Raw genomic sequence first — 12,068 nt, 5'->3', positions numbered from 1 at the left:
ATTTGAGCAACAAAACTATAAATAACATGACAAAGACTCATCACTTCGGAAAGTATATTTATATTCAAAGATGCGAATGGAGAATCAAACAACTTTACTACGAAACAATGAGAGTATACTCCTCTCTCGTTTGTAAACAAGTCTAAGAGTGATTATTATTATTGAGTTTGTACCACGCTTCGTACAATCGGGAATTGAAACAGAGACCATCTATCCAGACATCATCACAACACATCTTCTGCCTGCAACAGACGAGACAAAAGGATCAACAATGAGTTCCTTTTGCTAATGAGCTGAAACTTAAATATTTAAGAAGAAACTGTAGATTCTAAAGCACATATGCTAAAAACTCCTGGAATAACAATATACACCACTCCACGCCACAATGTGGATATACTACTGAACATAGTTCACTCTTCAAACCCATTTCCTCTAACACAAAAGCTAAAGCATATATAGACCATTGCAGCTACTTTGACTCATATTTACATACTAGTAACGATAAGACAACTCACAATTGTTTGATTAGTTTGAGGAAGAAGAGGAAGAAGGATGGTCCTGAAGGAGATCATCATAAGGGTCCCTGCGACCAGCAACCTGACTGATCTGAGGATCCCAACGAAGCTGAGCGTTGTGGCGCTCAAAAGTCCAGAAACCATAAGGACGAATAGGCAAAGCCCACATCTCCTTAATCTTCTTGCACCTCTCGTGCATCTCATATATGTGCTCCCTCGCTTTCCTGTCTCTCACCTCCGGATCCTCCATCAACCTCAGCACCAGATTCTCCGCGAACTCCATTATGAAACCCATCTCCTTCCCTCAAATCACTGCGATTGAAAGAAACAAATATTCTCAAGAATTGATTCCCCCAGTCTAGATCTAGGTTACGTTTCTACGAGTCGTACATTTACAACGATCAATCTCTTTACTTGATTACTCCTAAGACAAAAGCCTTTGAAGTATAAGGAGACTTACGATTAGATACGAAACCAGAGGAGGATGAAAGATCGCAGAAGCTCTTTTGCTTTGGGATTGGTCAGAGAGGAGACCCAGAGTGAGTGACGAAGAACAAAACAGAAATCTGATAGAGATATAAACTGCGTGTTGTTTGGTACTTGAAAACGAGGCAACAAGACGTTTTTGTCTTTTTAAATGCCACGCGGTTTATTTCTCTTTTTACGCAACGCCGTGATCAAATTTCTGGTGAGCCGCTCCTCCTGACAACAAAAGCGGCCCTTTTTTCTTGTCAACAAAAATATTAAGGCTCCGAATGGTAACTACAGTTTGAACGGTGCGAAACAAGCGGTTTAACTGCGGTGCGGTTTTAACAGTTATAAAAATGTATAAATATATGGTATATATAAAGATTTTTTGTTATTGTTAACTGCGGTGAGGGGCGATTCTAACATTCGAACCGTAAAACATGCGGATTCAAATAATTGTTAGAAAAACCCATGAGCTTGAATATTTTGAAAAGTGGATTTAATAGCTTATCTAGTTTGAGCAAATGACCTTGAATATTTCACAAACCAATGAGAGCTCTGGCTAGGCCCAGCCCTAAAACAAAATGGGCCGGAAGCAAAAATAATAATTTGGACTGATTACATTTAAAAATGGAAATTGTAGATGGATGTATTCAAACTCACCACCACAAACATATATATCCTACGCTAAACCATCTATGCTACTAAAGATATTTGTTCAACACAAAGTCGTATTATTATATATATCTTAAATAGTGCCGGAAGCACATGCTTAATTGGCTTGTATCCAGGGACTGCTACCGGCTCTGGCATTGATAAAACAAGAGAAGCCAACATAACGGTAAACATTTTAGCTAACCATATCTTTTGATTGACTCGTACCATTATGGTTGGTTACAGATGAGACTAAAAGTAAAAATGAACCCTATCAAAACATTCAAACTCATTTCAATTTTTAGGTCAGTTTTCTTTATTCAATTTAGATTATCCAAGGTCAATACTTATGTGAACGGAAAGAACAAAAACACATGTTACTCTTATATAAAGAAGCAATTCACATTGAATAGTAAACATTAGAAAAAAATTCATCTGAGATTCAATCAGAAAATCAATTTTCTAATGAAAAAATATAAATCAACTATGATATTTTTCATTTCTCTAAAATTGGTCTAGTCAAATATACATTATACCCTTTCTGTATTTCAAAGAAAGAATTTCTAGATTTAATTTTTGTGAAACAAAAATATATTTTCTAGATTTATGTATTGTTTAAAAAAATTCTAGATTTCTAAAATATTTTAGTAATTAATGTTATTAAATCGTATATTTAAAAAAATATTAATTAAAATATTTAAAATGATTAAACATCATTAATTAATAATAATTAGAAAGTGTATAATAAATTAAATTATAAAAATTTCATGTATTTTTAACATGCGTAAATAATCTAGAAAATTATTTTCTTAAAAATGAATGAAGTATATTATTTGGAATATAATAAAGCGGACAACTCTAACGACATGAAATAAATGGGATGAGCCTTCGACCACCACCACCTCACCTTTATTCCATGTTCTAATTATTCAAAAAATTATTAAAGTATAAAATTTTACTTTTATTATTTTGGTACATTTACTATCTGACTCCCTACAACAAAAAAAAAGAAGGTACATGAACAGAGATGGTCCACTATAAATTTTAATTGATTGCAACAGAAGGTACTATTTAACCGAGTCAACTTTGGCAGCTGACTGGAAAATTTCTACCTACTAAATTAGTAAATACATTCATGATAAGTACATAAATTGATGCAAGTTTTTTTGGTCCAAAACTTAATATTCGGGGTAAATTGTAAACATGGTAATTTTCCTAAATATACTATTTTCAAGTTTTGATCACAAAAATAGATCACAAAGATGAAATTGATCAAAATATTTCATTTAATAGGTAAAAGAACTCTAATACCCTAGATATATAAAAAAAATAAAAAAAAATAATTTTAAAAATAATTTTTTTTTATAGTTTTAGATTATATGTTTTCAAATTCGTATTTTCTTATAAAAAAAATTTGATTTTTTTTTTTAATTTTTTCAAATTTTATTTTTGTAATACGAAAATACCTTTTGAACCTATTTATGAAATTTTTATTTTCAAATTTTAATATTTATTTTTTATTTTATACTAAAATTTTAAATTTTAAACTCAAATCTCCATCTCTTAACTCTAAACCTCAAGGTTTGAATTAGTTAACCTAGGGGTATAATCATATATTTACCTTTTTAATAAAACATTTTTATCATTTTGACTCCTTAAAATCTATATTTGTGACAGAAACTTTTTTGTGTTATCATAAGGTATTTTACTTATAAATAATGTTTTGTACCTTTGCAAATCCAAATTTTCCATAGCGGCGTTATTAAAAATATGTACATAACAAAAAAATTAAAATTCAAGGGGGACAACTACTTTTCTACACACAGCATAGCTTCACCATTGAATATAGATTGTTAGATACTTTTTATTTTTCTAATAAATAAATGTTTTTAAAATACATTTATATGTTTCTACTGTATTTTATTAATTAATTATGATAAATTTCAAATATATGTTTACGAATTAATATTGGTTTTAAATTATGAGAAATAGCCAATCATAAAAATTATGTATTTGTGTCAAATGTTAATATTTTTTAAAATATGTGTGAGAATATCAAATAAGTGCATTTTTAGAAATAGGAGTGTTGTAAGACCAGTAAATAATGCACTATGCACTTTTAGTTATGCATGCGTTGGAGTGTTGGTTACCAAGTTATTAACGCAGTTCATTAAGAGATGTGTTTAGTCCTGCCCTACTTGTCCCGGCCATTAAAAGGCTGGTGGATTAGTGTCGTCCATGGTTCGTACCGGGAAACGATTCGAGCTTTGTTGATAATTTGTATTCGTTAACTGCAGCATATATTGGTTACGTAAAAAACAAAAATCGTGCGTTAGAAGCATTGCTTTGTCAACCACAATATCAGCATAATCAAATGCTTTTAGATTTTACGCTTAATTTTATTTGGCAGATTTTTTTCCCACATATACACTCCTCTTTCTTTACAAAATACACTCCTCTATGTTTTTGGAGGATATAAACGTCATCATAAAGTTCCTTAAAATGTCTTCTATTAGTCTACAAATTTTGTCTGAAACACAAACTTTTGAGATTTAGTTATGTATACGAAAGGAATATTTTTAAAGTATATTACTATCAAATTGTGTGTTTCTGCGTAGTTTAGTGGTAAAAGAATATATGCAATAATAACTTTTTGTAACCCAAACTTTAAAGTGTAAACCAATGATGATGGGGCAATAAAATCAAAGATTAGTCTATGCTAATATTGTGCTTGTGGAGACAATGAAGTATCAAAGAGGGTCCATATTTATTCAAATCAGACGTTACTTTCTGCTAATCCCAATTTGATTTGCAATGAGGATTTCCCGGTCTCCCTAATTTAATTACGAAAAGGAAAAGGGAAAAGAAAAAGGCACGAAATTAATGAAGACAAAGAGAGCTATATAATCGCAGACCCCATGATGCTTTGTCAGCCATTAATCTTAAATTTATAGTCTAATCACTACTTTTAATCATTAACTGCTGCCTGCTGGTATGAGTTTCTACAATATTCAGTTTTAAGTTACAACTTTTACCTTGAAAGCTAAATCTCAATTATCAAGACACGTTCATGTGTCTATAGTTATTGTCGTGCGGGTTTAGACCATCTCCAATCACACTCTATAATTTCCTCTATATTTCACTCTAAAATAGAGTAACTCTATTATAGAGTTGAATTTGCTCCAATGGTTCACTCTATAATAGAGTTACTCTATAATAGAGTGAAATATAGAGTATTTTTGTTTTTTCACTCTATATTTGGAGTAAAAAAATAGGATTACTCTATATTTCACTCTATTATAGAGTAACTCTATTATAGAGTGAACCATTGGAGCAAATTTAACTCTATAATAGAGTTACTCTATTTTAGTGTAAATTATAGAGGAAAAAATAGAGTGCCTTTGGAGATGCTCTTAGTATTACCCAAATCTTGAATTAGGTGTGCCCTCAAAGACTCAAAGTGTTCCTCAGTAGTTTTTTTCTCACTAGTAGTAATGTAGTATGTTTATCACCTCGAAATGCCGACTATCAAAAGAAAATCCGCCAGTTCATCAGAGGAAGAAAAATAATAGATCATTTCACTCTTTTTTTTATCAATAATAATAGTGATCTTAAACTCGATTTACTGAATTCAGAATCCAATGTTCTGACAACATATCATAGGGGGGATTAGGAAGGGCTTCACTATCACACCGACATGGATCACGATTATATGTTAACTTTTTTTGGAATTTGATAGAGTTCTATATATTTTTAAAATATTTTACCAGTAATAATACAAAAGTTTAAAATTATACCGCGAGTACAACACATGGTATCACCTAGTATTATAGATAAGACATACTATGATTGAAGAATCTCTTAAGGAAACCATACATAAACTTTGGTCTTAAGATACCCAAGCTATACAAACAGTATCATTGTGATACTTCCAAACAAATCATTAGGAACCGATAATGAAACTTCTTTTGACCCATAATTGTTTTAGATTTGAAGACAGTTTTAATAGATATTGGTAACGAATCATTACTATATAAAACAACAATCCGAGAAACAACGGTCTTGGAAAGCATATCCATTATATGGAAGTATACCCTTCTTTACGATGAACATATGGGGGTATACTTTCAACTCTCATACCTATATTCAAAATAGTTTTTCTCAATTATACATGTTTACTTTTAAATTATTCTATTTTTGTTTCTATTTTTGCTTTCAGAGTTTGCTATATATCGTCCGTTCCGTCATGTCACATTGCTCAAATTTGAGTGGGACAGATGCATGTGTGCTTATTTACTATCGCCACATTAAGTACCAATCGCCAGAATCTATCGGTATTGCTAATAAGTTATTATTTGCCTTTGATGTGAAATTTTTTTTGTGGGACGCCACAATGTAAAATTACATTCTACAATTTTCTGAAAACTTTTCTCTATCCTAATATATATATATGTATTGGCTGCAAACAAAAAACTCTCAGACGTTGCGGAAAACAGTATAAATCAGGTTTGAACACTAGGTGACAAATCTCATGCAAAATAATAAACATGATGAGAAAATTCGATACTATGCCTTATGAAACGATGCAACGTTCAGTATAACAAGAACATGAGATTTGATCAAAAGTCTGAAAAACACTGTTTCTTCTATGCCGGAGAACAGTGATCCATGAATAAAAGGAGTTTACATATATTTTCTAATGAAGAAAGAATATAAAACTATGGTTTTCACAAATAAAATGAGAGTAAAAATCTAAGCGTAATTGGGGGATATGTGGTGTATAGAGTTTTCATTGCTACAAGCCTACAACTACAAGTGTCTTATGCCTCGTGTCCAGACTAACCGATTGATGACCGGGTTTATTTGGTACCTGATAAACCGAAGTCTAACCTAACAACGGGATTCCAAATGGGTCAGCCTAAGACATGCCAGATTATGTAGTAAATATATATAATATCTATAACCGTAAGAAATGCATGCCAAAATAGGAGGCTGCTGATGCTGATCATGATTTTTCAAATATCACAATTGGTGTTAGACCTTATTATCTTCCAAATCTTCGCTCTGTGTTCATGTTTGCATGTTAATGATTCATATCGTATTTTAGTAGACTGTTCGTGGCATGGTCTTGCATGTTTTCTTAATTCCTTGTATGCCTGGTCGCATTAAACTTTATTTTATTTATTGTGTTATCTGCATAGATAAGGAAACATCTTTCATATGTTCAACGATTCAACGAGAGATATATTTTCGCTCAATTTTGGAAACGGACTCGCCAAAGAAGAAGAAAAGTAAACTCCTTACGACATTACGTACACAAAGATAAAAGAAGAAAAGTATTAACTAAATAAATTAAAACTCGAACCAAAAAATTAGAAAAAAAGCATTCTAGCCGTTCATTGATACTCATCTTTACAATCGATTAGAATACAAAATTTACTCTTTTAACGCCACATCTAACCGTTGGTAATATTTTAATCCTAATCTTTCCACTAATTAAACAAAAAACGAAACTAAACAAAGCTTCGTTTACCTCTCATCTTCTTCGCGTCTAATTAAAGCAGCCGTTACTTGTTCACCGTCAACTCATGGGCACCAATACGTTATCACCGTTACCGTTTCCCTCAATCTGAACGTTACCTTCTCCGTCACCACCAGCCGCATCTTGATCCACCGGAGCACAATCCATCTTATGCCGGAGTTTCCAATCAAGAGCTTGACAAGCGCGTGAACAGTAATTCACAACGCCGCAAACAGAACACCTCCTAAACTCATGTTTCCTCGTCTCCGGCCGTCCACATCCGCCGTGAGAACACAACCTCAACCCATCTCCGGGAGCATCTCCGCCGCGCACGGCGAACCAATCCGCTAAAAACCGGTTCGCCGGATGTATCTCCGGCGCCGGAACATTACATCCGAAATCACTCAGCAACGGACAACCACGGATTTGGTTAGTGACTTGAGGCTGCGACAAAGTGAGCCACGAGCAAGCTTCGTTCCCGGAGGATAAGACGGCGGCGAGCTCACGAGCGTTGGCTTGAACGAGGAATCTCCGACCTTCGGTGACGTTCTGCGGAACACCGTAACCGTCTTGGAGACAGTGACCGAGCTCACGCAGCGCGTCGACGTGTCCCAAAAAAGCCGCACGCGCGCACAAAGCCACGCCTGCTCGGAGATCCTTGTCGTTCTTGGAGCCGCCGCTTCCGTTGAACTGAATCACGGCTAAAGAGTATAACGCAGGCGCGTAGGAGCTAATCGCGGCTTTAGCCATCAGCGACGCGCCGTTTCCTCTGTTTTGCAGACAGTAAAACCGAATCTGTACCAAAAGTAGAAAACAAGACAAAACGTTAAACCAACAAATAAAAAAAACGTTTTAAGTAAAATTAAAAAGATTTAATTTTCAAACTAACCATGCCGAGAGTGTAGCAAGCTTCGAGGCTTCCGGCGTCGACGCAGCGTTTGAGAAACCGGTGAGCATCTTCCGACCAATTCTGAGCCTTTACGGCAATCGCTTTCCGAGACAATCTCGACAGAACAAGAGGACTCGTAGCTAAACTCTTCAATCTCTTACATCTGTTACACAAAACCAGTTATCATTTAAGACAAAAGAGAGCTTTGTCCGAAAAATAAAAATATTAACCGGAAAGCTTACGTCATTAAAACGTTGATGAAATCAGCAGGGCATCGAGATGTAGAAGCAAGTCTGCGAAGGATAGAAACAACAAGATCGTCTGGGATTGTATCTAACAAATCTGGTCCGGCTTTAGATACCGACGCAGGAGAAGAAAGACATCTTCGTCGTTTCTTTCCCGGCGTAAAGACGCCGTCTCCAGCATAGGCGGAGTAAAAAGCTCTTTTGGTTTTTCTTACGGGCAACATAATCTTCTTTCTGTGTGTGTCTGAAGGATTACAAATCTCTCTCTCTCTCTATCTATCTAACGCTTCTGGTCCCCTTATCTCTCTATCTCATTTTCGTTTATCTCTTGAGGCTTATAAATATACAAAGTGGTTGAGTTGTATCTCTCTTCTCCATGCGGTACATACGTATGCGAGTGTTTTTAATGACTATTTTGCCCTCGTACTTTTGTTGTATTACCCGGTCAAAACGTCGTTGACCCAGCTTTCTGCTTTTTTTTTTCTGTAGGTTGAAAATCCCTCTCGCACGAATATTTATTGTCGATGGAGAAACAGAAAAAGAAGAAACTTGCGGAGAGAAGCAAGAATGGATCTTTAAATTTATAATCCGTTTTCGTGAAACGGTTTAGGGGATGACGATTAAAATGAACCAAAAAAAAAATTAGAGAAACTAACTCCGGAAAAAAAGACCAAAAAAAAAACCCGATTGATTATTTCCACCGTGGAAAATGCTTCTTTACTCGCGAAACTCAGCGCGTGAACTAAGTTCTCAGGTAGGAGAGGGTGGAATTCGCGTGGGGGGGAAGAGCGAGTGGGAATTTGGGGTAACAAAGTGAGGCAGAAGCAGAACTTATGAATAGACGGAGGGGAGAGAGGTCAAACGTAAAGAATCAGCCAATGAATGAATTTTTACAACGGTTACTTACTTTTTTTTTATCTTTTCTTTTTTCCTTTTGCAGATTTTCCGTCACGACGTTACTTTTCCCGTTGTTATTTATATTTCTCGAAAAATATATCTATAACATGTCTTATAAGTTTATCACTAAACTAGTATTAACTTAAATGAACATATGAATAGACGTCACGACGTTATTAATTATAACATGACTTATAAGTTTATCACTAAACTAAACTAACTAATCTGATATATGTGAAATATTTTTAAATTTTAAAAATTCATTTTTTTAAAATCTTCAGTAGAATGTTTTAATATTTACTATATATTCTACCAAATTTATAATAGAGTAATTGTTTCTGATAATCACCATATTGAAAATTTTCAGAAAGACCAAATTTATTGGAACACTACGGTTTTGTCTAGTTAATTTTTTTATCCATGCGCATATTAATTATTTGACAACCGATAAAAAAGGATAAAGATTAGCAATAGCGTGATGCTACTTTTAATGTCATCGTCTCCTACGGTTTTTCTTTACCTTTTCCTAACTTATTTTAATTGTTTCATCATCGTCTCCTACGGTTTTTGTTTACCTTTTTCGAACTTACTTTAATTGTTTTATCATCGTTTACAATTTTAGAAACACCAGTTTGTGCTTATTTACCAGATTATAAGTTTATTACAAGAAAAGTTCGATGATTCATATACCTTGTAGAATGTTTAATAATCATGAAAGCAGACAAGATTTGACATTAGTTTGTGCACAAATAGGATACGCCTCAAATAATAATATAAATTTATATACCTATTAGATTACCAGTTGATCTTCAGACCTTGCTACTAGATTTCTCCTCTATCAAATTTAAACATACTTTTTTCGTCCATCTACACATATCCAAAAGCTTTAGTTGTTAATTACTTCTCTTGAAGGAAAGAGGAAGCGCATATTTTAATAATAATACTTCTCTTCAATTTTCTCCTTTAGTCGCAATGAGATGTTATCATGTATAATTTATATAGCAAATGAACAAAATGAAATAAAACCCCTTGTAACCGAAAATCTATATATATATATATATATATATATATATATGTCATTCAAATGACAAGTATATGGAGAAAAAGGAATGCATGGAAACATTTTTTCCCATGAATGAATGCATGGAAACTTGGTGACATGCCTTCAAGTCTTCAACATCTTTCCTCTCCAACAAACTATTGTACCCTCAGAGCACTATTTACATATAAATGTACTAAATTTTAATTTTACAACTTTATTCTTTATAATTATATTTCATTTACATATTCATATTATATATATTATAGTTAAATAAACTATGTAAATATATTTAAACTAAAATTAGAATTATTAATGTACAATAATATCATTTAAAATAAGAATATTTATTTCACACAGCAATAATAATACAATTTTTTTTTGATAAACCATGTCGACTGATCTGGCCGGTCCCGGAAGGAACGCACTTAGTGCTACAGAGTAGACTAGTATCACACCGTCTGACCAGAGTTTGGAATACCTTCTGATTAATGTCAGGAGATGAACCGATCATCTGTTATGGTTCACCATGTAAATCACTTGGCCGAAGTCGAAACTAGCAAAGTAGTGATAGTTTAGTTTTAAGGAGAAATCGAACCTAAAACTGATGTGTACATACATCAAACCCCAAATAATTGTCACTAGATTACCACCACTTAATTGCAATAATAATATATTGACTAATATAACACAAATTATTGATTACAATAACACCAATAAAGGTATTACATGAAAATAAAGATTACAAAAATACATGATAATACACAAATTAAAATTCATGTAATGATATTAATAATCAGGTATATTTTTAGAGTGTATATATATTATAAATTTTTAAAGTGTAATGCTTATATTTAAGTACTATGATAACTGTGAACTAAATATAAAATACAAAAGTTAAAAAACATATTTGAGGGTTACCATTAGAATAATCCATCGTTAAAACTTTATTTTAAGGATTCTAACAAAAAAAACAACCTAACTCAATACATATATGCATGCACTGGTGCGTAATTTTAATTTCCGGAGCTTATGATGAACTTATTAAGAGAAAAATATGTATTAAGTTAGGGTTGCTTTTTTTTTAGAATCCTCGAAATAAAGGTTTGACGATGGATTATTCTAATGGTAACCCTCAAATATGTTTTTTTTTTAACTTTTGTATTTTATATTTTTTTTCACAATTATCATAGTACTTAAATATATATTGAGTTAGGGTTGTTATTAGTTACCTTAAAGCTAAAGAAACAAAATCTAGCGACCTTAAAATAGCAAGATACTTAAATTAATGGTTACCAAATTAGCTAATCTGTATGTTGCCCTAACCCACACGCAACCTACGTTTTCTGTTTCATCATGCGTGGTCTCATGCACAAAGTGCATGGCTTTGTATCTAGTTTATAGGCCTAATGATATGCTACATCACAATTTATTAGTAGTTTCAGCTGACATCTTTTACAAAACGGTACGATTTTGATGGATGCAATTCTTCAAATTAGATGATGACCTTAAGATAGGGGGAAAATATCATTTTTTTTTTTGAACACAGGGGGGAAAATATCATAAAATCCTTAAATTGGCACCCACTGACAATTTAAACTTCAAAAAATTTTACTAGTATTTTAAACCTTCAATCTGATATTTTTATCACAAAAAACACTCAACTTTTTTTTCCTGACTAATCTTGATTTTATTAATCGTTGTCAACAATTACATAGTTTAGTAAGAAGGATAGATATATATGATACACCCCTCATAGATTATTACAAATAGGGAAACTTAGCTAAAGTGTCAGCACAAGAAATAGCTTCGCGATAGGAGTGGTGAAATAGACACCTTT

The 12,068-nt window shown here is 32.9% G+C and overlaps 2 protein-coding genes across 3 annotated transcripts; both read right to left on the bottom strand.

Moving 5' to 3' along the window:
• Positions 1-44: 44 nt before the first annotated feature.
• On the bottom strand, positions 45-1,222 carry LOC106355904. 2 transcript variants are annotated; one of them, XR_007314710.1, is made up of 3 exons: positions 976-1,222; positions 516-827; positions 45-242 (listed from the first exon to the last, which is right to left on the bottom strand). XR_007314710.1 is itself a non-coding variant. In XM_048735984.1 (3 exons), exon 2 carries the CDS (start codon positions 808-810, stop codon positions 526-528), a length of 285 nt encoding a protein of 94 aa, XP_048591941.1. In that variant the 5' UTR covers positions 811-827; positions 906-1,086; the 3' UTR covers positions 45-242; positions 516-525. The 2 variants fall into 2 exon arrangements, 1 of the variants encoding a protein (XP_048591941.1); XM_048735984.1 differs by having other exon boundaries at positions 906-1,086.
• Positions 1,223-7,009: 5,787 nt separating this feature from the next.
• LOC106353934 (F-box protein At1g67340) lies at positions 7,010-8,767 on the bottom strand. Its single transcript, XM_013793764.3, has 3 exons — positions 8,290-8,767; positions 8,048-8,210; positions 7,010-7,953 (listed from the first exon to the last, which is right to left on the bottom strand). Exons 1-3 carry the CDS (start codon positions 8,514-8,516, stop codon positions 7,219-7,221), a joined length of 1,125 nt encoding a protein of 374 aa, XP_013649218.2. The 5' UTR covers positions 8,517-8,767; the 3' UTR covers positions 7,010-7,218.
• Between the last annotated feature and the right edge of the window lie 3,301 nt (positions 8,768-12,068).

This window comes from Brassica napus, chromosome A7, assembly GCF_020379485.1.
Source record: "Brassica napus cultivar Da-Ae chromosome A7, Da-Ae, whole genome shotgun sequence".
Lineage (NCBI taxonomy): Eukaryota > Viridiplantae > Streptophyta > Magnoliopsida > Brassicales > Brassicaceae > Brassica > Brassica napus.
The sequence above is the reverse complement of the archived record's forward strand: the minus strand, read 5'-3'. Positions and strand labels throughout refer to the sequence as shown.